The sequence below is a fragment of the Perca flavescens genome, chromosome 2, assembly GCF_004354835.1.
Source record: "Perca flavescens isolate YP-PL-M2 chromosome 2, PFLA_1.0, whole genome shotgun sequence".
Classification (NCBI taxonomy): domain Eukaryota; kingdom Metazoa; phylum Chordata; class Actinopteri; order Perciformes; family Percidae; genus Perca; species Perca flavescens.
In genome coordinates this window covers 9,845,450-9,873,103 of record NC_041332.1, presented here as the reverse complement: position 1 = coordinate 9,873,103, position 27,654 = coordinate 9,845,450, and the positions used below count along the sequence as shown (strand labels likewise).

The following is a 27,654-nucleotide window of genomic DNA, read 5'->3' as shown; positions in this document are numbered from 1 at the left end:
GTCCAATCAAAAGTCTCTAGTCTCTGAGCTAGAGTCCAAGTCAAGTCTTTGAGCTAGAGTCCAAGTCAAGTCTCTAGTATCTGAGCTAGAGTCCAAGTCAAGTCTTTGAGCTAGAGTCCAAGTCAAGTCTCAAGTCTCTGAGCTAGAGTCCAAGTTAAGTCTCTGAGCTAGAGTCCAAGTCAAGTCTCAAGTCTCTGAGCTAGAATCCAAGTCAAGTCTCTAGTCTCTGAGCTAGAGTCCAAGTCAAGTCTCTAGTATCTGAGCTAGAGTCCAAGTCAAGTCTCAAGTCTCTGAGCTAGAGTCCAAGTCTCTCGTGGTTATGAGTGTTGTATCACCTGCTGCATTCCACCCAGGCTGCTTAGGCTTTGAACACTGCTATATATATATATATATATATATATATATATATATATACATAATATGTAGCTATATATAATAATATCTAGCCAACAACAGTCAGAATTAACCTCCCGTAGGTTGTAGCTAAAGCAAGAAGCAAGGTAACGTTAGCTGGCCGACGCTGAGCTGGTTGAACCAGAATCTTGACGCCACATATTTTGCATTCAGCGCTTCTTTTGTTTGGCCCTCGTTGCATGTTGCATGTTTTTAGAGCCGAAGCTTCTGATGAATTCACACAGCAGCTGACGTTGACATGTTTGTTGTCCTATCAAGTGTGGCCGCGCGCAGCAAGGAACATTACTGGGAACAGGGGGGACATGTCCCCCGCCCACTCAATACCCTGTCCTCTAACGGTGATAGATAGAAAATAAACCAGTTCAACAATGGTAAGCAGCTTGGCTATATTTCTTTGTTGGCTCAAAGGTATGCTGTATTGGATTTTGTTTTTAACCATTTGTAAACTAAACCCGGTCTCATGTACAATTTTGTGGGTGTGACTTTTCTTGCAACGTCGTCACCATTCATATTTATACAAACAATGTGTTTACGGTTAAATTGCTTACAATAACACAATATTGTTTACAAGAGGTACAGATTCTTCATAGATCTAGCCTCTTATTTTTGCCCTCAAAGTGCACCAGATTGATGCTTTAAACTTTAAAATGTACAACATTTTCTTTAGGGGGGGAGCCTGCCCCCCGATTCCCCTAGGGGTTGGAGGTCCACTGTAGGCTCTTCACCTGTTTTACTCCTGATTAGTTTGCATACCTGCAGTGGAAATTAAATCTCATATTTTATATTTCAATTTGATTCCCACACAAATCATTAACATTTTTGACTTTATAAAATTATTCTCTAAAGTCTTGGCGACCAGCCCCTATAATATACAATTAGACATCCATTTCTTGTTCATACTTTTGTACTATTCTTTCTGGCAGAATTTATCATTATGATCAACTTCATTATTTCCTGGATTTTGTATCACCATAGTCCATATAAGTGTATGTTGACATGTAGGAAATGGGTTTTAAATCAAAATAAGAAATTATAGTAGAGGTCCCCCCCCCCACTTCTCAAACCAAAGTTACGCCGTCGACGTTAAGTGTTCCATTAGTTCAGTTCAATTTATTTATATAGCACGTTTAAAAACAACCTTACTTGACCAAAGTGCTTAACAAGATCATTAAGCAGGTGGGTTATAGGTTACGCGGCGATAGGGATTAACATTCAGCTCATCAGACTTCCCACCTCTCGAGTCCCAGTCGAGTCTGAAGTCTTTTAAGGGACGAGTCTCAAGTCAAGTCTGAAGTTACTGTGTGTGCCACTTACAGTAAGTGCGACTTGAGTCTTAGTCTCAAACTCCCCATCTCATATATATAACCTCCGAAAAATGCTCCCTTCAAATGATCTTCTACCTGAGCACCACCTCTGTTTGCAGAAAAAAAAAAGACTTATTTCACGTTTAGTGTACTAAAACATGCACTTAAACAACTTCACATTCAGTGTCCTCCAGAGAGCAGTATATCCACATAGCCACAAAAGTCCTGAGGAATCAAGTTGTAAACGATCACCAGCGAATACCTCATTAAACCTCTCTGCACCCCACCAGGGCAACAGATATCCCCAAGCATATTGATTATTGACTCAGCATTTCAAATTTGGCACATGTATTTGCCAGTGCCTTAAGAACTGTTCATTCATTTGCACTTTCTGTAAGGCACCGGATACAGTTCTTGCAATATTGAACAATCAAAAGTGACGTCAGTGGAAGTCATTTTGTAATCCATTTTAAGAATGTAATCGTATCAATGGACAGAGACTGGTAGGTTCACCTCAGGACACTTTACATTTTCCTGGACGTCCACTGGTAAGACCTGTGAGAAAAGAAACAACAGTAACACAATTAGAAAAATAGATTGGTGAGATTAAAGAGACATCATGTAAAATTCACCAGTCAGGATCCATAGAGGGTAATGTCTCCCACTATATTATACAATATTTCAGTAATACTAAACAAGTGAGCATTATTCAAAAGTAACTTTGGTTGATTTGCTATAATAATAATAATAATAATAATAATAATAATAATAAAAAAAAAAGATTAGATCAGCACTTTCCAAACCCTTTGGCGTGTAACCCTTACAATTAGGAAAAGACGACTTTAACCCAGTTGCAAATGGCTATAGATTATGACCGAGCCAAAGACTAATTTTTTTCCTAGAAAGGGAAACATTTTTACTTTCCCTGTCCTGCTAATTGTTTTATGGGTGTGGGTGGGAACAACTGAGAATCAATCTATAAATATCCACTTTATTCCCGACTTACTCTCATTGTCCTGTCCGGTGTTGACAGATTGCTTAGAGTCTGTCCTCGGGACCAGTTTAGGTGGCTTCTTACGCCTCCATTTGGATGGAGTCTTCACGTTCACACTAAAGTTGTCCTCATCCGTCCTATTGGTTTCTGTGGGTGAAGGGCATGTGCTGCCCGCCAGGTTGTTATCCGGAAGCTTACTGGATGGTTTCTTCCTGGTAAATTTCAGCTTCCATGTGGACTTCTTGTCCTGCGGGACTCCATTGAGCCTCATGAAGCTTTCGCTTGGGGCTTCTGAGGGCAGCGAACTCAACCGCTCCACCTTCTCACTGCCGGCCACTCGTGGCCTTGCCGGGTCCATTTCCTCGGGAACCTTAGCCAGAGTGGACCCTCTCTTGGGACCTGGCTCCTGCAGAGACCCTGTTGGACGCGGGGTGTCCCCAAACACCAGGGAGTATTTGGGGTTGTGGTATTTGTGGGCAGGCACCTGGATTTGTGCATTCCGAGAATCCCCTAAGCTAACCTGGAAGCGGGATGTGGTCGCCGTTATCGACGGCCGTTTTGGGCCCACTTTAGAGCGTATTGTCGCAGTTGTGGGCGGGCTCACGTGGAACTCCTTGTAAAGGTCCAGCTTCTCGGAGATGGCGTAAAGCTCACGGAAGTCCCTGTCAAAGAAGTCAACCACCTGCCCCGTCATCACAGTGATCATGTTGCGGTCCATGCGAGACGTGGACCAGGAGAAACTGGGACAGAGGCAGGTTTAACAACGGTTATCAACTTCATCAGATTCTGTGTGTCCTCATTGGTCCATTAGATTAACAACAAACATGAAATCATTATATAATTTAAAAAAATACATAGTTCAACAAGCAAGCATCAAACACCAAGACAACGTAATGACTAGACTTTCAATCATAAAGCATTAAAGGATAATTCAAGTTTATTAAAAATTTGGTTGTTTTTTTTGTAGCTTTGACCATTGTTTTCATTTTATTGTTTGTAGTGGTCTCTATCGTTCTTTTTTTTTTTTACAACTTTTGGATGAATTATCATGTAATTTTGTACAGACATATATGGTCCCCAGAGGATGAATCCTAATGACGTTGGTAATCCCTGGACACCTAATCTAGCGTCAAACATTTTAATTTGACCAAAACTTTAGTTTATGACCAAATACTACATTACATTAGGCAAATTAGTAAAGGATAGTATGCTAACACGCTAAACTAAGATGGTGTACAGAACATAGTAAACATTATACCAGCTAAGCATCAGCAGCACGTTTTCATAGTAACATTAGGAGTCGCCAGAGTCAGACATTTTCAAATCCTGCACATAGGAGCTGCAATTAGATCTAATTCTTAAATCACTGTGTACATAATGTAACGCAAACACATTCTGTTCACAAGTTAAGGAAACACATTCTGTATAAAACGTATAAAGTAAAATCATGCACTGACAGTGCACACATTCAGACCTCACCTGTATGAGCCAAACATGACTTTGTCCCCGTCTACCAGCATGTACTTATTACAGAGTGAACCAGGCAGTCTACCGAAGGACAAATTGAAGCCAATTCCCTGAAGTGTTCTGGTTCGGATGTTCTGCAGCCACAGAGGGTCACATTCAGACAATGGACAGGAAACAATGGACAGGAACAAAACAGTAATGCAGTATTGAGTGTATGCCAAGATGCTGACACCGTACCAAAGTTGCAAACACGAGCTAGTTTGTATTTTTAAATATGATAATTGTCATATAACTTCCACTAAAAATCCCTCAAATTCCGAACACCACAACCTTCTATTGGCTGTGTTTGACTCTGTCACAAAAAGGCCAGTTATTGTTTATCGCAATTATGTTTGCTGGATTTATAACTTCACTGGAATGTGCATGTTATTCTCGCAGACTACTGCTATTCTAAACTTCATCCACGAGGACCTTTAACATTTAATTGCTTGCCAGTTATAAACAAATCACGCTGTCTGGCTTGTATCACTGCTAAGGGTGTCCTAAATTAAGTGACAATCTTGAATTTCGAATTAAAAAATGGAATCGTCGATGCTGCCACGCCCCCATGTCACGTCCGGTTGGCTTGTCAAAAAAAAAAAAAAAACATGTTTTGAAGTGCTGCAAGTCAACCTGCTCTAACTTAGCTACAGCCAGTCAAACGATAGCATGGCAACTGCAGATGCAGGAGACCCATCGACAGAACTTGAACCCCCTACTCTTTCACTGAAGTCGCCGGTGTTGAAGTATTTCACACGTTTTGTAGCCTAAAACAGAGCCGCTTATATTGGTTACATTAGAGAGAGCAAGATGTTAGCAGACTGCCGAGTCGCCCTCTCTGTCTCTGTCTGCTCAGCTCCTAAGACCGCTGTGCTGGATCGATGTTGTTTTAAGCCCTAACCAAGCCTTCAAGTCACCTAACCATTGCCTAATCCTAGTGCCTTCCAGACGTTGGGGGCTTAAAACACCAAACAACGCTGCGTCTGCTCTCCTCATTGTCGGCAAACGTTTTTTTTCTTTTGACTTTACTGACAAATTGTCAAGTTTCCAATTGACGTTATTGTTACAATATGTTGTTAATAAATATTTTAAATTTGACAATGTAGTGTGGTACATTGCGAATAAAGATCAGATGTGATATTGCATAAAAGTATAATCTAAAAATGGCATAAGAACCTGTGCTTTAAAAAAAAAAAAAAAAAATAGTAAAATCGAGAATCGAATTGAACCGTGACCTTAGAATCGAAAATGTTATCGAATCAAGGATTTGGGGAATCGTGACACCCCTAATCACTGCATGCAGCCATACAAATGCTGACCAATTGAGTGTATATATATATATATATATATATATATCGGTTATCTTTTGCTACTAGCCTAAAATGGGTCCAGTGCCATTATCTTGCTTGATGTCTGTGCTACATTTATCTCCTATGTGCCATCTTACCCGAAGGTGCTGTGAGCCAATCTGCAGCCTGGAGCAGATATCCAGGAAGTGTGGCACAGCTTGGCTATCCAACAAGATGTAAACGGGCACAGAGCGAAGACAGGCCGCATCCATCAGGTCCTGCAGGATCTGGACATCTGTGAGCATGTCCATCACTATCGCTATCACCTGCAAGGGAAAAGGGAACAGTTTGAATGGATTTTAAAAGGCAAACAACTTTCAGAAATTCAGAAAGTATTCAGACTTTTTTCACATTTTGTTATGTTTCAGGCCTAGGTTAAAATCATTTAAATTACTTTTTTTTACTATAAACATCAATTTGCACTTAAATACGCCATAATACCAAAGCGAAAACATGATTTAATTTTAGCAAATCTATCTAGAAATCAAAATAAGAAAAATCATATATCAAATATTTTCATCACAGTTTCTCTTTTTTTTATTTTATATTAAGAAATTTAGTTCTGGGCGCCCAGATAGCTCAGTTGGTAGAGCAGGCACCCATATATAGAGGTTTACTCCTCAACGCAGCGGCAGCGGGTTCGACTCCGCCCTGCGGCCCTTTTCTGCGTGTCATTCCCCCTCTCTCTTCCATGTCTTCAACTGTCCTATCAAAATAAAGGCCGAAAATGCCCCAAAAAATAATCTTAGGCGCAATTTCTCTTGATCGTCTTTGAGATTTCTTATACACCTTGATTGGAGTCCACCTATAAATTCTATAGATTGGACATGACTAGTAAACAACTAAGGCATCCCAGCTGACAAAGCATTTCAGAACAAAAACCAAGCCATGAGTTTGAAGAAACCGTGTGCAGAGCTCAGAGACACGATTGTGCCCAGGCACATATCGGGGGAAGGCTATGAAAAACTAAATCTGCTGCAAATGTTGGATTTACATTTAAAAATACGTTAAAAAAAATTTACATCATACTGTGTGGAAGAAAAACATATTGTAACCATTAAAAAGGAGAAATCTTTGCTCAGACTCACTACTGTTTCTCATTTATGTTACTTTTCTAAGGCCAAGAAAAAAAAATATATCAATAAAATGCTTACAGCCAGAATGTCTTTTTAGACAGCTAACAAAGAAACCAGCAGGTGAAGCTAAGCTGTCTAACTGAAGCACTTTGCGACCCAGGGATAACGTCACCCCTAAGGGCCCAGTGAGGCCAAAATGAAAGAGTCTTAGCTGTTTGCCTTGCAACAATGGAGAAAACCACCGTATTATCCCTGTGATGTGGTCCATTCATGCTGACAGATCACAGAGATAGAGCTTTACAACAACAACAAAAAGGAGATCAGTTGAGGTTAGGACGTAAATCTGTCTTCAGAAAGGCTGGCTTCCATGCAGCTTTTGTTTTCTCCTCTCACAGAACATTGGGAATAGAAAAGGTTTGAATTTCGCTTTTACCAAATAAAGAAATCCCAAATTAACGAAGAGCCAGGAGTTGTATATTCAGGCAAAACCAAACAATTGTAAAATTACTTGTCCTGCATTTAACTATAATTGTAAAAATGTCAAACTAAATACTGAAAGTGATCGAAAACCAATATAATGAAATGCAAGGGTTAAAACCACTGTGTCCAGCTGCACAATTTTATCGCTATTTTGTTAAGATTAACAAAATGGCGATAAAACAGTTGCAGATTAGATTGATGAATGTCAGGATGAAGGTCAACCACAAGAAGTTCATAGAGTGGAAAAGTCTAGAGCCCCATTAGTGGACTCTAGAGGATGCATCGGTCATTACACCCAACAATATTAAAGGTCCCATGACATGGTGCTTTTTGGATGCTTTTATATAGACCTTAGGCCGGTTACACACTGGCTGCGTGGCGTGAGCGTGGCGTGTTTTTTTAATCACATTTATATCTGCATTTATATCAAAACCCTAGAGAATTTCAAACATCAACATGTCATTTATTAATATGTATTTGTATCTAAACGACATATAAACATCTTTTCCTATTCTATTTTGCCTGGAAACGCTTCCAACACGCTTGCTCGCGTGTCACGTAGGCAGTGTGTAAGCTCTAACCTGTTAACATGGGATCCAAAAATATAAACTGACACGCCACGCAGCTGACACACTCGCGCGACGCATCCAGTGTGTAACCGGCCTTAGCGGTCCGCTAATACTGTATCTGAAGTCTCTTTTACATAGACCTCAGTGGTCCCCTAATACTGTATCTGAAGTCTCTTTTATATAGACCTTAGTGGTCCCCTAATACTGTATCTGAAGTCTCTTTTATATAGACCTTAGTGGTCCCCTAATACTGTATCTGAAGTCTCTTTTATATAGACCTTAGTGGTCCCCTAATACTGTATCTGATGTCTCTTTTATATAGACCTTAGTGGTCCCCTAATACTGTATCTGAAGTCTCTTTCCCAAAATTCAGCCTTGGTGCAGAACTACAGCCACTAGAGCCAGTCCCACAATGAGCTTTCCTTAGTATGTGCCATTTCTGTGTCTGTAGCTATTGAGGAGGAGAGAGAGGGGGGGCGCAAGGTGGAGGGTGGGGGTGTGGCCTTGACCAACTGCCACTTTGCTCGTTTGAAAGCCATGATGTCTCTCTCTCATGGGTGGGCCAAATTCTCTGGGCGGGCAAATCAGAGAAAGGAGAGGTACCCTTCCTCCTTATGACCTCATAAGGAGAAGATTCCAGATCGGCCCATCTGAGCTTTCATTTTCTCAACGGCAGAGCAGGATACCCAGGGCTCGGTTTACACCTATCACCATTTCTAGCCACTGGGGGACCATAGGCAGGCTGGGGGAACTCATATTATTGTTAAAAAACCTCATAAAGTGAAATTTTCATGCCATGGGACCTTTAAAGTCTTGGTTGGAAGCTGCCCATTACATTACATTACATGTCATTTAGCTGACGCTTTTATCCAAAGCGACTTACAATTAAGTGCATTCAAAGTGCAAACTCCAGACAAGTAGTACGTGCAAGTACATTAGCTCTAAATAGGTAATGCTGCAAAGAGCCATATGAAAGTGCAGTATCAAGATATATATATTTTATTTTTTTATTTTTTTCCATTATCAGAGCTGTAGACGGAAGAGATGTGTTTTTAGCCTTCGGCGGAAGATGCACAGGTTTTCGGCCATGCTGATGTCGGGAGCTCATTCCACCATTTATGAGCCAGGACAGCAAACAGTCGGGATTTCGCTGAGTGATTAGTTGTCCTTCGCTGTGAGGGGGCAGCAAGCAGGTGTGGAGTGTACGGGTTGGGGTATAGGGTTTGACCATGTCCTGGATGTATGCTGGGGCTGATCTGTTCGTGGCCCTTTACATTACATTTACATTACATTTTCTCCTATAAACAGCACACAGAGTTGATATTTGAGCCTCATTGTGGCACTTCACAGAAGGTTACTGTGTATTTTAGAAGACCATTTAATGGACAGACAGATGACCAAAATTCTCGGTCTTATACACTTCATAGATAAAATGAAGCGTCAAAGCCACAGTACTCTGACAGAAGTTGCATGTTTGAGAACAAAAGGGAGTCCTTTCAGACATGTAAGGACAAGTTCAGCCCAAGCAGAGGAGGAAGGTTAGTCAACTGTTCCACTGAAAAGCAAATTCATGGAAAAAATGTGTCTCTAAATTTGCAACAATTGTATCTCTGTTGGGCAGAAAAGGCCAGTTGTTCCCACCCAGTGTCTCACGGAGGAAAATGCTGAGTGGACTTGTGATGGTAACAACAGAGATACAAGCTGAGGCACGTGGGGACAGTAGGCTGAGTTATGAGAAGCCTACGGACTAGGGTTGGGCATGGTTTGGATTTTAACAATTCTGATTCCAATTACGATTCTTCCTTTCAAATCGGTTCTTATCGATTCTCGATTCCGATTCTTTGAGGGGTGGAGTTGAAACGGGACACATGCCTATTTTCACAAATAAGAGGAAAGTTTTATTTTGATTTAATGGTGGTTTGCACTTATACTGGGCTTTTTCCAATGTAAAATCAAGCCACACTAGAGCACTGCTTACTGTGCTCCAAGGCTGCAACACAACAACCAAAACATGCACATTTTAAATTGGGAAGCGATGACACCAAAGCAATTCTACTGAAATCGTAATTTTTTAAACGATTCCAGGTAGGAATCGGTTCTCGATGCCCAATCCTACTACTGACTGGTTCATCATCGAGTCAAATGAGAAAGAGAAAGAAAAAAAACTGCAAAGGAACAAAGATGAATATATTGATGCCTGGAGAACTGGTTGTGCGTATGTGTGCGTGTGTTTCTTATTATTCTAAGAATAGCTCCTTGCCTTTCCTATTAAGTGAAAACAAACCTGGCAGGTGTGTTACATTCCAGTACATTCAAGTGCACCAAGGGGAACCCCAAAAGATAGAAAAACATTTATTATTAATAATAATAATAATAATAATAATAATAATAATATGAATAATAATAATAATAATAATAATAATAATAATAATAATAATATGAAGAATTATATAATTCCTGGTTTATTACAAGAGGAAGTAAACTAGTAATCAACACCTGCTGGTAAATGTTTACAGACTGATATATGCGTGTGTCAATGATTTAAAGAGCAGTCTTTCAAGTGTTCCACAATCTTTAACGCGTCCGGTATAGTTTGAAACCAGGAAGAAGAGGAGGAAACGGTAAGAATGCGAGCAAGCAAACAAAGACAATTAAATGGAAATCCATAGATAGGTTCCATATGAAGCCAATTAAAAAAAGGGCTTTTTCTGGCACAGAATGGACCTTTTTTATTGAGGGTTTGCATACAGTAAAGGCAAAAAGTCTGCGTTACCTTATTTGACAGAGGTCTATGCATGTACCTGTTATTTCTGACAATTTGATAAACAAAAAAATTTCAAATAAAACCCTAATTAACAAAACTGGTTAAAAAAACAATATCAATATATAAATAGATCACCAGGAGAGTCTGGTACAGCCTAACTCTGGAAATAAAACTGAGATGAGCTCTCATATTCAAGTTTATCTTCTGCTTGTTTGGTAAATTGCTCGTTACATGTGCATCTGCTGTGTGTGTCTTATTTACTGCCTCTCTCTCACGCTCACTCTCACTTTCTGTCCCTCGTTCCACCCTCATCCCTCTGCCTGTTACACACTTGAGTGTAATCGGTGCTCAGGTAGAGTGGGGGAAGGTGATACGAAGGCAGAGAGTGCAGGGACAGAGGCACATGGAGAGTAGCCTGGCTCCGCCCTCCCACGTACTTCCGCTCAATTTTCATTTTCCTTCAGTACTCCGTCTGGGTTTGCGGTATATTCGCGGGTTTTCTCCGGTAAAATCTTTGGCGGTCCAATCAGTGAACAGAGGGAGTGGCTGAGAATAATGACGTTGAGGTCGTGCACTAGTTTAAGTTGTAGTTCCGTAATGGCGGCGGAGAAAGATGCGAGTGAAGCCATTCGGTCTGTTGTGGCAACGCTGCCGAAGATCCAGAAATCCGTTAGTGGTGAAGGAGTTAGCTAAGGCTAACGCTAGCGATGCTAAGCCGACGTCCCGACCAAACGTTAGCGATTGGTTACGGCAGATCCAGAGTGGCTCTGGGCAGATCCAATAGTTTTAAACTTCAACAGAGTACCCGCCTTCAAGGAAGTTAACACTTGTCAATGGAGAGTGGCCAGACTCTCTGTACAAATGAAATGGACCAGAGTCTGGTAGGACTCGAGAGCACACAGTGCAGCACACTTGTGAGGAGTTTCCTCCTCCCCGTTTTCTCCACAAGCAGGTTTGTGCAAACTTAGGTGCTGGAGCTTTTTTGTTTTAGTTTATTGTGTTAGTTTGGGCTGGAGGTTGGTCCAGCGTCTTCACATTTAGAGAGGATTTGAATTGCTTCATCATTTTGGTGCTGGGGATTTTCCTTTGGGGCTCTTTGTGGGGGGTGGAGGGGGGGGTGCCAAAAATTCCTCTATGCAGGAAAAACTCTAAGTAAGTATTTGACACATATGTCTGACGTGCTCCTTGACCCAGTTTTAAAGAGGCATGGTAAGGCAGGGTGAGTGGACCAGAGTCAGTCACGGTTACTGTGAGCAGAAGGAACAGATGACTCAGCGGAGTCTATGAGTAAACATTATGATGGGCAACTCTAACACACAGACCCAATTCAGGCTCTCTGTTACTGTGTAACGAGTTATTAATCACTCAAACAGTCATTCACCCCGCCTTTATCCAGTTGCATAAGAGAATCTTCTCTTCTTCAAAGAGCTTCTCAAAAGTGAAAATGTGCTGAGTGTCTTGCTTATAGAAGTAAACGTATTATAATTGGTTTTGTACCGTTGGTCAGACAGAAGATTAATTGATGATTATATGTTTTAGTTGTAGCCCTGTAATGCCCATGGTTTTGGAGTGACGGGTCAACCATATAATAATCTCATGTTTACATACTTTTGGCCATAGAGTGCAGCACTGTTGCAGCACTGACCTTCCATATGCTCAAATGAACCAGACTACACTATAACTACTTTGGTTTACAAGCAAACTGACCTCATCATAAATACAATTATCAAACGTTTTTGCCACGTAGGCCTAGGTCTATATGTTGATGTAGCCTAAACTTTGGCCAAATGTCTTCATTTGTTTGCCGTTCAAGTTTGCGTTTGCTTACTTGAGCATTAACTAAACCCACAGCACCTTATTTTGCCCCCACCCACTGAGGTTTAGCCCAACACATTATATTATTGCCTTAGCAGCATCTTAATATTTCCAGACAATAACTAGCCTACATATCAAATAGGGCTGTGCAATTAATCGAAATCCAATCCAATTTTATTTATAGAGCGCATTTCACAGATAAGAAACCAACAAAGCGCTTTACAAGGTACATACAAACATACATTGGGTAAAGAAAAACAAATGTAATCGTGACTATGATTTCGGCTCCCAATGATCACAAAAACAGAATAATCGAGAAAAACAATTATTTAGCTCATTACGTTTTGCAAGTAAACTCTTATTTTCTCTTGTGTTCTGAATGAAAAAATAAAGTTCAAATAGGAAAAGTATTAAAAGGAACACGCCGACTTATTGGGAATTTAGCTTATTCAACGTAAGCCCCAGAGTTAGATAAGTCCATACATACCCTTCTCATCTCTGTGCGTGCTGTAAGGCTGTCGGACGGCTCCAGCGGCATCAGGCCAGCACAGATCCTGCAGCTGAATGGTTCCAGTAATCCCTCTGCTCCGAATAAGTGACAAAATAACGCCAACGTGTTCCTATTTACATGTTATGATTTATAGAGTCACAGCGTGTACAAAAAAAAATTTAACATGAGACACAGCCGTCTTCTAACTGTAAACAAACCGGGAACTATATTCTCAGGCAATATGCTCAGCAAGCCTGTCTGAGAATATAGTTCCCGGGTTTTTTTACTGTTTGAAGACGGCTGTGTCTCATGTTACGTTGTTTTGTGTACTCGCTGTGACTATGAACATGTTGGCGTTATTTTGTCACAATTCGGAGCAGTAGGCTAGTTGGAACCAGTTATCTGCAGGATCTGTGCTAGGCTAAGCTAATGCTGGAACCGTCAGGCAGCGTTACAGCACGCACAGAGATAAGAAGGGTATGTATGGACTTGTCTTACTCTGGGGGTTACGGTGAATAAAATAAATTCCCAATAAATCGGGGTGTTCCTTTAAGGCAAAGTTCACAGTTGTATGTGTTTTTTTTTTTTTTACTGTTAATTTATTTAACTTTTTCTACTAAAAATCATTGCAACATCATTGCAACATCTTTCCAGAAGTCAACGTGTAATCGTGCTGAATTATCGTGATTTCAATATTGACCAAAATAATCGTGATTATGTTTTTTTCCATAATCGAGCAGCCCTAATATCCAATTTATACAGTACAAGTGGTTAAGCATATGTGTTATGAATTGGCGGGAGGGAATTAACAGGATTTAGGCATGTCAGAAAAAGGACAAAAGGATGTTCAAGTTATTAGCTGACACAGAAAAACAAAACTCTCCCTTTATAACACTGTATTCTTGCTCTGTTACAGTTAACCCCACACATTTGTGTTTATTGTGTTAACTAGGTATTGAGATTTGTTTTGTATTAAAGTGGCTATATTTAGTTTGGTATTTTGCCCATAACACAACTAGGGCTGCTCCCTCTTAGTCGATTAGTCAATTAATCGGTCGTTTTGGTCTTAGTCAACTTAGATTTCTTTAGTCCATTAGTCATGTTTGATGCTTTTTTTTCATGCTGAACGACATATTTCCAAGAAACGTACAAGCACATCTCTGGTAAACACAAGAATTAAAGTGGTGCTTTTGCATGACTCTTTGCAGAGAAACTCGATTAAATCAACTAATCGATTAGTCGATACAAATGAATGAGTGTTAGTCGACTAAGAATTTCTCCAATCGAGCACAGCCCTAAACACAACTTGGTAGAAGATTAAAAAAGTTGGACTATAGCACTTTTAATAGCTACTAATAATACAAATGAATTATACTTATTAGGCTTACAGCCCTGCTCATGTAGGCTACCCCTAATCTGTCCCCTGGCCCCCTTACCTTACTGGCCCCCTGGATGAGTCGCCGCACCACCTCCTTGATGTGAGGTCCGTTTTCTTTGGGCGGGTGTGTGTGTACGGCCACTCGGGTTATCCCTTTGAACAAGCCCCCGCCGGGCCAGCCGATATCCAGCGGCGGCACCTCGGTGTCCGACATCTGGGGCCAGTAGGTGGAATGGACTCCTGAATCTGCGTCGCTACCAGCGGCTCCCAGCTCTGACCTGGCCGTCGGGGCTTTGGTGCTGGTGTCGTCTTCATTATTTAAGTCGTACTGCTTGAAAGTGTTCAACAACAGTTTGACTTCTCTGGCCGATAAAAAGTCTTTCATGTTGTCGTCTTTAAGTCGCGTTTTGAAGGCGCCGTCGCCGTTCTTGAGCAGCTCCTCGATGGCCGCGCGCTGCTCCTCGCTGTAATAGAACTCCGGTTTGGACTCCGGGACCTTGGCTCCGATGTGGCCGTCCTCCATGCACATGAGCTGGGATTCGGCCATGGCTGTCCTGAAGCTCAGGGACTCTCTCACGCTGCAGGGTCTGTTTGTTGATAGGCCTACCTAAAGTTGAAGTTGTGTGTTTGACGCCCGGCCACAGGTAAAGAAGACTGGGGAAGTTTTCGTCTTACCTGGTCGTGAGGGAGAGAGGCGGGGCTCGTCACGGGAATGTTGCCTTCACGTGTAAGTGGAATAAAGACAACTACAATCAAGGGACGCTAAAGAGACTGTCAAAGTGTCAAATGTTGCCTTGATTCGATTACTGACAGGCAGTGAGAATACCACAGCGTTTGACATTGAATAGCTTACTAATTAGTAGTTTTCTGTCTAATTTTACATTTGTGGTTAACTACAGCCTAGTTATAACCCTAGTTGACATATTCTGTTTGTTTTGCCATGTTATTGAAATTGTATTCTTACAAGCCAAATAACTCACCTCTGTACTATTATGACCATTCAAATATAAGTTGTAAGCTATTCATCTTTTAAAAAACTGAATGTTAACATTTAGGATTTCCAATCAGAAGGAACGACATACAGATGGACCTTGAACGCTGCCGACGTTGGGAGTACTTTGCATTGCTTTTTGCACTTGGTTAAATTGTGTCAAACTGCAATTCGTTGTCTTAGTAGGCCTACTTGTACTCTGTGCAATGACAACACAGTTGACTCCATTTGACAAAGACTTACTGTAGGTGTATGTCCTCGGTTTACTCCCTGTAGCCTACTTTAAAGGGTACACTCTGGACTACAGTGAATCATGAAATGTAAATTTGCAGTATTCACTTTTAAGGGTTTGCATAAACTAATGGGTGTGTGTTCAGCGTAAACATTTATGACACTGTACATACTGTAAATAATGAGTTCTAAATGTGTCACATTGTATAGCCTAGCTTTTAGTTTTAATTTCAAAAGAGCTTGTATACCTTTGCACTGCAGAGTGATCATGGCCCTCATTTATGAAACGTGCGTACGACCTAAAACAGGCGTACGACGGGCGTACGCCGATTCCTACGCAAAGCTCGGCATTTATCAATTTGGACGTGAGCGTAGGCTGCGATCAAATCTCACGTCTGGTCTGAACTCGTGTACGCAAGTTTTCGAGTCAGTGTGGACTTGCGGTGCAGCATATAATCAGTTTTACAGGAGAAGGAGAAGTCATCAGTTGATCACGTATCAGTAATGGCAGATCTGGCTCTTTTAGAAGACCTCTATGCGCCGGTCTGCAACATTGTTTTAGCCTGGGGGGTTCTGCACAACATCGCACAGGAAGACACGGTGCCATAAATGTAGCGATGGAGCCAGATGACCCGATGCCCAGAGAGCAGTGTCCAGAACAGCCCCAACTGAGGGCTATATGAAGGAGACAGGATATTATTCCTCGCTTTTAAAAGGTAGCCTATAGTGTTATGTTTGGCAATGATATTCAATACAGGAAACATGACGATGCACAACATTTTTATTTATTCTTCAGGTTTTTGTTTCTCTTTCAAGTGAATGATTTATTTCTGCCATTGACCAAGTTATTTTGGCTTGTTTTTCCAGCCCCTCTGCTGTCAGGATCTCCCTGACAGGGTCCGGGGGGGGCGGAGGACACGCGCTCTCCCTCAGCTGTTGCCTCGTTCCGACGAACACGAGTAAAATAAAAGACACTGCATAAACTCCGCTACCGTGTGTTTATTTAATTATAGGTACACCTACATGTAGGCCTAATAGATTGCAATAGAAGCCTGTATATTACTATTAGGACTATAGAAAATGTGTCAAGGATGTATAAATTAAATAGGCTAAACTTCAGCTGGAGTCCGATTTACCACGGCAACACTGTTGACCGCATCAGTGATCTCTTTTCATCCCGCATTCTTTCTACAGCCTTTAATGCCAGTTTTCAGGCTGCCAAAAAGTCAATCTCCACCTCTGAAAAGTTCCGCTTCTCAGCCGGATTTCGTCTCGCCATGTCGTAAATTGTAGGGGCGAGGCCTCAAAACCCAGAATATATTGGGGCGTGATATTTAAATGACGATCGTTTCCAGCCGCCGCATTTATCAATGTACGACCAGAGAATGTCTAAGAAGGGGAGAACTTCCACTCTCGGGAAAATTCCGGGTTGGTACAATGGGGCTAATAAGGAGTGAGATAGGGAGTGAACAGGCTCTCCATACACAGGCTCTGGTACGACCATTCTTACGCTCGGATTGGTGTGATACGAACTTTTCATGAATCCCACGTGAAGCCTGTCGTAAGATGATTTCTGCGCTCATATCTGCGCTGGTTTCTACCTTAGGTTGATAAATGAGGGCCCATGTCTGCAAAGGATCACAATACACCAAATCAATAAATCATCTCAATGATTTAGGTATCATGTTTTTGTAGCTACACTTTGGTTTTATGGAGGCTGAGCAATCAGGCACAACTTCAAAGGTTCCCAAATAAACAATACAGTAATATAATATGGACTTTTCTGGATTGTTAAATTATGTTATAGGGATAATATTGCAAACCTAGCCTACATTTCACTTCAGGAGAACAATGACATCAAGTGGGACACATTGATCCAGATGTGTAATGCATTGCGAACATTCCATTCAAATATAAATTATAGGTGCTTTAATGTTTCAAAAGTAAACGTATTCATCATGCAAAATGGCACAATTTATCATCACATTTGATCAGAACATGCATTAACTGTGAGCAGCATTTTAATGTTGGCAGGATTTGCAACCTAATATACTGTACAGTAGTTTAATCTACAACATTGCATAATTTTTCTATAAACTGATCAAATGTTTAACATGTAAAACCGAAAAGTTACAACTTGCAATGAAAACGTGTAGTATAGCAGAAGTATGAAGTAGCCTAAAAGGGAATGTACAAGTAACTCTATACTGTACTTAAGTACAGGACGTGAGTAGATTTACTTAGTTAACATTCCACCACTGGAAAGGACAGGTCAAGATAATGTGTTAATCATTTTTAAAATGTATAATCAGCTCTCAATGATAAGGTTCATCACTGTTTTTACTGTTCAAATATAACAATTTAAAAATAAATATGTCATGGTTGATATCGACACACATCTTAAACTAAACTCATCATGTTTAGGATAACTACAATATGTAAAATTTAATGATTCTTCGAGAAGTGTGTGTGTGTGTGTGTGTGTGTGTGTGCCTGCGCACGCGTGTGAGTGCGTGCATGTGTCTTAACAAACAAGTTAGTCTTCATTTTTATTCTAGACAGCTAACACTTTTTTTCACAACACAGGCTTCTGCTGCTAGCTTCAGGGTTGTGACTTACTGTAAGTCAGGGTTGAGGTTACGATTATTAGCTTTAGGCATGTGTTTGGATAAAAAGTAATAGCAATATTGCATGTGTTTGCATGTGTTCCTCTCAGATGGGTTGGGTGTAGCTGGATGGGAACAGGCCTGTTTTGCCCCTCAGCTGGCCTTTCCACCAGGCCTGGTCAGACCTCTCCAGGACCTTGATAACATCGCCGGCGTTGAACTGCAGCTCGTCCTTCTCTTCAGCGTGGAAACTGTACAGAGCTCTGACCTGCAGCTTGGAGGAGACTTTGTGCTGGGCCAAGAGAGGACAGACAGGATGAGACACAGACAGATGCACAAACTCCATGAACCGTGTGTCAAAAATGTTTTGGGAGGGTACAATATTAGAGCATTAGGTTTCAATTTCATTTCTTGTTTGCTGAGATTTCTAGACAGTGTCATGCTAGGTTTTAATTTGACAAAAAAAGTGTGTCTAAAGTTAGAAATCGTCAGAACACTACATACTTTGAACCTGTATTGTTATTACAGATCATTTTTGGTTTTGAATCAATGTATAATTTCTAAGGACAATTTCATGGAAAACCTGTCACATGAATATATATAGCTATTGAATGTGTGACCATGTTAATATATATATATAAATAAATGTATATACTGTATATAAAATATAACGCTTTTCTATGTTTTTCTATGTTCTATGTTAAAATCTTTTTTGGAGAGGCTTTAGTTGTTCCAATTTATCACTTGAATCAAATTGTGTCCACTGAAAACCATGGAAATTCAAGCTGGGTAGTTATGAAGGCAAATAGCTCCACATTTATCCAAAGTACTTCACAATTTGCCTCTCAAACTGATCTACAGTACCATGCAAGGTACTGTTCTGACCATCGGGAGCACTTTGGGGGTACATGGGGACCAGTGTTGGGAGTAACGCGTTACAAAAGTAACGCAATTACAGTAATGTATTCCTTTTCGCAGTAAAGCAGTAATGTAACGCATTACTAATTAAATTTCGGTAATATTATACCCGTTACAATCTCAGTAACGCGAGTTACAACGCATTTTAACACAACATTGAAGAATTTCCCAACACCGCGAAACATTTGATCACAGGAAAAAAAAAGCCCTGAGTATTATTTCATAACATCGTGTCCCAACAACAGGTGACAATACGTCAGCGCGGACAGCAGTGTGTCCGAGCCGCTGACAGATTTAAACATGTCGGGAATTAATGTTTAGGCTTGCTACACGTAAATATCATTGCAGTTTATCAGCAGTGGAGAGTAACTATGCCTGTAGTGGAAGGGCTTCGAATGTCGACCAAAAACGCTTGTCTTTTACTGTGACCATTTACTGTTCAATACGTTGCAGTTTTACAAACAAGAAAGTGAGCAACTTAGCTTGACGGACATGTTTGCATCTAGGGTCTCACGTTCATCTCAACACAAGCTAGAAAGAGTACACAACAGACAACTTCCGTGTAGGCTACTTCAAAATAAAAGCACTTCCTGTGACAATTCGCAGTAAAACTAAATTACTGTTAAATAAGGTTGTGGAGCTTTTCACATGTCAGCTGTAAATCAAGTACTGTAAATAATGTAAATAGTGAGTTTTAATCACACTATTGACCATTTCCTTTATACTGTTTATGAATTTCTTATTCAAGTGCTTTAAACAAACATTTTACAACAATGCTGTACTTCAATACAACTGTAAGGTAGCCTACTTTTAATTGAGTATTTTCATTTTCTCCTACTTGCCTAGTGTATGTTTTACTTGTCTAGTTTTATAGCTTTAGTTACTTTGCATATCCATATTTTAATTATACAAAATATTATGAATAATCTATGATGTATCAAAGTGGATAAAGATGAGACTTTATTGATCCGGTTGTGAAATTCACAAGCTAGCTGCCAAGTCAAACTTCCGCTGTTATTTTGGTGAAAGTAACTCAAAAGTAATGCAAAAGTAGTGTAACACATTACAATTCATAGACAGTAATATTGTAATATAACTAATTACTCTCAAATGACAGTAACTAGTAATCTATAATGTATTATATTTTGGAAGTAACTTGCCCAACACTGATGGGGACAGGAGGAGCTGGGTGTCAACCGCCAACCCTGTGATTAGTGGACGACGCCGGTCTACCTCCTGAGCCAACAACTGCCACTTTGTCTTAGTTTTCAAATAAGTTTCACCATTAGATGATAAAAAATGTTCCGCTTTTAGTCTCGCATTGCCAGACCTTTCCTCCACAGCGCTGTTAAGGAGGGTCTGGCTAGTCCACACAGCATTCCGGGATGGGAGAAAAACGTGCTGTGGTTTATTGGCATTTCTGTTAAGCAATCACAATCGTCTTGGGCGGCGCTATGCGTCGGACGAAGGCACGGTGCCGCTGCAAAATAGACTATTCAGCTTTTAATGCTCATAAAACCCCTTCTTTTAACATGCTTAAAAAAAAGTTTGCCAACTTTTTTCTAGGCATCGACATTTTGGAGACACCCAACAACAGCGTACGATACAGCAGATGAAATTTAAAGTTGAAGTCACACAGTCTAACTGCCGTACGCGCGCGCGTACACACACACGCGCACACACACACACACACACACACACACACACACACACACACACACACACACAGATCTGCAAACACAACACGCATAATCGATAAAGAGTATCGTAAATGGATTTGATTTGTTGACCCTTCTAAAAATATGCACAAAAAATGCTGGACAGGGACATATAGTATGTTTACACAATCATTCAGACAGCACGCACATACCCATCAGTGTACGCACAGAAGAACAACATAGTGACACACAGTTCTGTTGAATACCTGTCGTGGGGCAGGTGTAGGTGGGCAGTCGGAGAGTGGAGGAGCAGGGAGAGGCGGTAAACTGTCTGAGCCTCCTCGTTGCTGTTGAGGCACAAAATAATTAAAATCAACTTTTTTATAAAACCTTCTGTTCCCTGACTTATTATGGTATTATATACTGCATCATTCACATTAAGTTCCCATGAGTAGCTTTCCTACCTGTTGTCCCATCTCTTGTAGGAATACTGGACCCTGTTTGGAGATAGAGGTGTTTTTGTAATATTCCACCAGCTGTTGGAGAGAAGGGAACTTTTCTGACCACAGGAAATACTGCCCTCTGCTGTCCCGCAGCACCTTGAAGTGCTCCACATCTGCTGCATGTCTACAGTGGAGTACAATACAGAGAATGCTTTGTTTTGCTTTGCACGCCTTTTCTTGTGTCATCAAGGGCCCAGCACAATACTTATGAATTCAGATATAGAATTTGTCTCCACTGTAAGTAAATGTGAGATCTTTTCAAAATGCAACCTGTATTAAATGAGGGAAAACACTGACTGGCTTCTTCTTAACAGTATTTTCAACCCTTCTAAGTACCAAAGGTATAACATGATGTTTCTTTTTTAAAAGGTTATATTTGGGCTTCTAAATCTTTGTATATATATCTTATTCCGAAAACAAACATATTCACAACTCTACCAGAGCCAAACAGAAGCAGACAGGATGTAAAAAAGGTGGATAAGAGTAGGATGGAAAGGGAGGGGAAATTGATTCTAGCCAATCAGAATTGACAGTTCTCAGTGTCCATGGTATGGGAGAAGATAATGCATATATATAACCCTTGTTACAAAATGTTTTATAAACACTGACATGAAAAACACCTAAGGTTATAGTAGAAGCAGAAAGTGAAAGCAGAAAGTCAAACGTGTTAATGCTCTGCTTGTAACAAAGCATCATATTGGTACAGATTCAGAGTCGGCCTAGCGCTCATAGTGACCGTCTGCACCTGGGTTTGGGTCATTGAATAGGCATACTTCGTAGGAAGTCTGAATCATTTCAGTCAAGATCAGTGAGCAGATACTATGAGGAACAGCTTTGACCTCCCAGCATCATTGTCACATTGTTGCAAGCTTAGAAGTTTCTCAGAAAGAAAATGCATCTGCTGGAGGAAGTGGTGTGCTCAAATAGTTATATATAGAAAATGCATAACATGTGAAATGCAAATAGAAGTACTAAGTAAGGTTCATTCTAATCCAAAATCATGTGACAGTGACATAGTGTGTGTGTTTGTGTGTGTGTGTGTGTGTGTGTGTGTGTGTGTGTGTGTGTGTGTGTGTGTGTGTGTGTGTGTGTGTGTGTGTTGTGTGTGAGGGAGGGGAGGAGAGAGAGAGAGAGAGAGAGAGAGAGAGAGAGAGAGAGAACAACAAATACATTATGATTTACCAGACAGATAAGAAGGGGGAGAGATTTGAGTGTGTGGATTGCAGAGCAAGGTCTTATCAGCATTAACTTCCCTCTATTACATGCAGCAGGGGGAATGACTTAGATATCTAAGGTGCATGTCACTGTTACCATAACAACAGCCCCTCCTACTGGTGGGCAATAAAACAGCAGGTGAGCTTGTGGACAGATTAAAACTGGGTGGAACAGGACACAGTGTTATGGGTTTAAGACTCTAAATGAATCCCCAGGTGTAGGGGTGTGATGATGAGAGCAACAACAGTTCATTTAACTGTTTTTGTGTGAGAACCATTCAATATTTCCTGAATCCCTTCATTTTTTATCTTACAATTTCATTAATATACCCATTAGCATAATGTAATTAAGGTATATATTAGAAAAGACAATTCTGAAAGGGTGAGGGTCTAAATGACATTAACATAGGGCAGAACATTTACCCAGACACACACTGCTCAATTTAGGTTGAATAAAGAAAACAAAAAAACAGCCACTGAGGAAAAAGGCAAGGCTTAGATTGACTTCACAGAGAGAAATGTCCACTGAGAGGACTGAGGCAGGGACATCACTGACGGGCATCAGAACACAAAACAAAGCGAAAATATATTAGAAAAGTGGAAATGGTGGATGATCTTCAAAAGGCCACTTAAAGATGCAGTAGGTAAGACTTATAAAACTAACTTTCTGTCATATTTGCTGAAACTGACCCTATGTTCCAGTAGAACTACATGAAGCAGGTCATTTAAAAAAGTAATCCAGCTCCTCTGGCACCACCTACAGCCTGTCAATCACTGCTCATGCACACGCATTCATTCTCCCTTGTGGGGGGAGGGGCTTAGGAGACCGTTTGGGCTTTAGCAGAAAGGGGGGAGGAACTGAGAAGTTGTCGATGTTGAAATTCTTTGGCTAAGTCCTGGGTCTTCATAAACCGAACTACAGCACCTTTAAGTAGTAAAAAAAAAATTCAAATTAAAGCATCCCATGATATTAGGCGCTAAGCTCAAAAATGTTTTGTTGAGAAAAAGTTTTATTGCACAAAAAGATGTGCGGCAAGCAGAAAAAAACAAACCAAAAACTAGATAGGCCTAGCACATGCTCATACTAGTCTCTTTGGAGCAGCAGCACAATGTCACATTTGCCTGCAATGTACTGAAAATGTACGTATATTTGGGCATCAAAGAAAACAGTAAAAGCCACCTCTGTAGCAGTTAGCAGCCACTTACCACATAGATAAATCACACATCTTAGCTTAATGGAAAATTGTAACCACATTTGGCTCTTGCTGGCTTTATATGCACATATAGACATACACTAAATGCACCTTACAGAGATGGAGAAGTCACCCCTAGCTACTTTTTGGCTACCCCGTATGAGGAAGGCCCCCACAGGCTGTTGCATCAGCTTTTTCTCGGCATCGCTGCGACTGCAGTCCTCCTGGTACCAGCTGGAGTCATGGAGGAGAGAGGCAGAAAATGACAGAGGTTTCAGGGGAATAGTAAGTTCAGGGAGTAACAAAGCCATTATGGTGATGAAGGGAGGATAACTGATCAAATATTCATGGGAGAAAGTGTGGGAGAATATGAGGAAAAGGAAAGGAGGCATGAACATGAAGACAAGGTTGAGAAAAATTTAAGTATGTAGATCACATATAAAACAAAGATTATTACTTTTATTATAGGTTCAATACAATGCAAAGATAAACCAAGGTATAAAAGGAATGACATTCTTTCATACTCAAGACAAGCTGTAATTATTATTTTTTTAGTGTGATGTGATGACTGTCTTCCCACTGTTAATCTATTTACTGTGGAGACAGATGCTCTTAGTTGTTCATTTTTCCCTTATTTTTGACTTTATGTGAGTTTTACCTGGGCAAGTCAATGTTGATGAAGTTTTTGGGGACACATCCCTCTAATCCATGGAGTTCTGCTTTGTACCAGTTTCCAGTGGTCTGCAGAATCTGACACAGTGGGACACAATTACATATATACAGAAGAGGATTAGGGCCACATGTGAAAAAAAAAAAATTCTTTAAGTCTAAATTTTTTTTATTTGAAGTTTCAAAAAAAAAAAAAAAAAAAAAAGTTAGAGTTCTGAGAAGAAAGTCTGATAATTCTGACTTTTTTCTCAGAATTCTGAGTTTAAAATCAGAACTCAATACTTTCCTTTTACTGGACATCACTGGGTAACCATAATTACCTTGGAGTTACAGTTTTAATGTTATGATTGTGGCTCAGGATTTTGTGGGCAGGTTTATATATATATATATATATATATATATATATATATATATATATATATAACATACAGGATAACATGAATGCCCTGGCAGTGGCAATAAGCATACATTTTGTATTTGCTTTGATTACATTGTTTAAGTTTTTGTATAACAAATGTTATGGCACTTTCATTCATATGGCGGAACATTTAAAATAAAATTGCGCTATACACCACAAATTCCCATAGAGGCAGGCAGATTTTTATTTTTAAAGGCCAGTTATTTCATGGATCCAAGATACTATGCATCCTGATAAAGTTCCCTTGACCTTTGGAATTAAAATAGCTCCACATCATTACATACCCTTCAACATACCTAGAGATTGGCATGGGGTACTTTCCATAAGATCATCTCTCAATGCAAATCAAACCAGCTATTAGGCTAACCGACAAAACCATGCCAAGTGTAATTTCTTCAGTGATGTCCCATTAAAAAGATATAATGAAATATTTACTAAAATGTTAGGGGTGTACTCACTTTTGTGAGATATATATATATATATATATATATATATATATATATATATATATATATATATATATATATATACACCATATATATAGAGAGAGAGAGAGAGAGAGAGTTTAGACACCAGCTGATCTGTTCATAGGACCATTATACAGATGGATTTTGTTTTTTTGATTAGAATTTAAAAGTCATGAGATGTCATTTTTTTTATCTTGACATACAAAATACAGATCTAGTGCATTAGTGCATTATTGGTTTGTGTGATTTGTGAAAAGTCTCTCGGAGGCTGAGTGGTTTCTTCTTGCATTTTAATTTTTCTCTTTTACGTTGATGCCATTGTTGCATTTCTTTACTGTATTCCGTACCAGTACGCATTTGAATGTAAGACACAATGTGTTTGTTGGACACCTGAAATGAAAAGACTAGAATTAAAGGAATTTGCAATTTTGTTTTAAATGCATATGTCCTAATAAGTCTCATTAAACCGTTAATTGATTGCACTACTGATTCAGGGCGAATCATGTCCATACACATCACTGTAACTTAAGAAGAAGACTAATTATTGTTACTATACTTTAAGTGGTACTATGCTTTTAGAACATAAATATGTACTTGTACTGTCTCCTCGCCTTTGCTATTTTGTTGTTTTTACACTTTGTGACTGTTGTGTCAAGAAAACCCCAAAAGACATAACGATCACCTTCCAATGACTGTCCTGTGATATTAGGAAATTAACTTGTATTAGAGCAGCAGGATGCAGTTTCACAACACATTATATAACCTGCTGCACAAACAAAAAAAGGCAAAAAAAAGGCCCCGCAGAGAACAGTGGACATAATGATGCAAATACCGTTGCTCTCACACTGGCTGCATGAATGTACTGAGTGTCCAATCTTGTACGTGAAAATAATTTACATGAAAATACTGCCGGCACCAACAACAAACTGTAATTTGAATGATTTGTCTATTGAGAGCTATTCATAACTTGAAGGGCATATACTATGTTGTCGAAAACAAAAAGTAGGAACTAGGTACAGTGGAAAGTGAAGAGGTGTTTGGTGCGAACGTGTTGTGTAGCATGTGTGTGTATGCTCCTTGCCTTCAATCGCTGTCCCTTTTTGAAGCTGAGTTCATCGCCAGCTGCAGCTTCATAGTCGTACTTGGCTGTAGCCTCCATGGTTAAGGAGCTAATAGAAAGGGGGGGAAGAGGTATGAAGACGTTAAATGTGTAGGTTTACGAACGCTAAAACTGTTCAATTTAAAGTAGTACATTTCTAGTTTGGTTTACCTTGTAATATTGCCAATGAGCTGACACTCCCACAGCATTATATGATATAGAAAAAGAACTGAAGCAGTCGTGAGGTGCTGATCACTGGATGCAGACTTGAAAGTAAGCAAAAAAAAATAGTCTCACACTCTGGCTCCATATACATTTCTCTATTTATTCTGACAAAGTTCAGCCCTCAGGCCTTCTTCAAATTGTGGATTTTGAACAATTTTGTCATCACAATAAATAGAGAAATGCATGTGGAGCCAGAGTGTGCAACCCTTTTTTCTTACTTTGAACTCTTATAGCAGTACCCAAACAACCCAGTAACATTTGCATTAAAAGTGAAAGTTTTTAAGAGGTCTGTATATATATATATATATATATATATATATATATATATATATATATATAAAACCACTGTCTGAATGTGAAGCAGGTCCTGACAACATGTTGAAATACAGGCATGAAAGGTAATATATGTAACTGAGACATCTAAACCAACTCAACCAAATTTAACTTTGAGGTCTAGATGCAGTATGACTCAGATGCATTTTAGGAGGCTATAAAAATGACCACATTTAAAAGGTGTCACAAGGTTGACACCGATGCAAGTATTTTCTGTTATTCCTGATATGTGAAGTCAAAAAGCACCACAAAGAAGAGCTTTACCCTGTCTTCTCTCCTTAGTTTGTCTTTTTTACGCACATTAAACGAATGGTTATGAAGGATGAAATCAATAAGCTATCACAAGCTTCACCTGGACCTTTCATGGTCAAGTGCAATCGGATCCACTTTGTTGCACCTTCAGCGCCGTGGGAAGAAAGTCTGTCTCGACAGCTCAGAAAACAGCAGGACAACAAACCGTGATTCAAAACGACCGTCTGTTGCCGTTTTGTGTCCTCATTGGAGAGAAGGAAACATTGTGTTTACTCACCGTGTATGTGTTGCTCTCCCAGCAGAGTTGAAATCGTACTGTTCATGAAGAAGAGAAGTGACAAACCCCTGCTGCCGGTTCACCGGAAGCACACTCACACTGCAGCAGCCACTGAAACACACTTTCTGTCGCTGCTGACCACTTACACACATGCTCAAACTGAAATAGACACACATACACATGTATGGGAACAAATACTGTATGAAGTAAAAGCAATGTTTAAGTCTAAACTAGCTGCATGGTTGTTATTAACTGTTAAATATACAGTGCACAGGTTCATAAACTGCAGCAGTTGAGCAGTTAACAACCCTCACTGCTGCCTTAAGGATGCTTTAAAAGCTTACTTTTAAAGTATACCTACATTTTTTTTCAAAAAGGTTATCAACTTCATATTTACTTATTATGTCAAACTGGAAACAGCTAAACGCTCCAGAAAGAGCTTGCCGTATACTTAAGATAGA

General features: G+C 40.0%; 2 protein-coding genes across 2 annotated transcripts; both read right to left on the bottom strand.

Moving 5' to 3' along the window:
* Positions 1-236: 236 nt before the first annotated feature.
* fam83fb (family with sequence similarity 83 member Fb) lies at positions 237-18,054 on the bottom strand. The gene is made up of 6 exons (XM_028605221.1): positions 17,981-18,054; positions 14,198-14,814; positions 5,666-5,833; positions 4,192-4,313; positions 2,725-3,452; positions 237-2,273 (listed from the first exon to the last, which is right to left on the bottom strand). Exons 2-6 carry the CDS (start codon positions 14,684-14,686, stop codon positions 2,233-2,235), a joined length of 1,548 nt encoding a protein of 515 aa, XP_028461022.1. The 5' UTR covers positions 14,687-14,814; positions 17,981-18,054; the 3' UTR covers positions 237-2,232.
* On the bottom strand, positions 17,276-26,353 carry grap2b (GRB2 related adaptor protein 2b). Its single transcript, XM_028605233.1, has 7 exons — positions 26,278-26,353; positions 26,089-26,176; positions 24,112-24,203; positions 23,565-23,687; positions 21,008-21,170; positions 20,810-20,890; positions 17,276-18,259 (listed from the first exon to the last, which is right to left on the bottom strand). Exons 1-7 carry the CDS (start codon positions 26,313-26,315, stop codon positions 18,074-18,076), a joined length of 771 nt encoding a protein of 256 aa, XP_028461034.1. The 5' UTR covers positions 26,316-26,353; the 3' UTR covers positions 17,276-18,073.
* Positions 26,354-27,654: the final 1,301 nt, after the last annotated feature.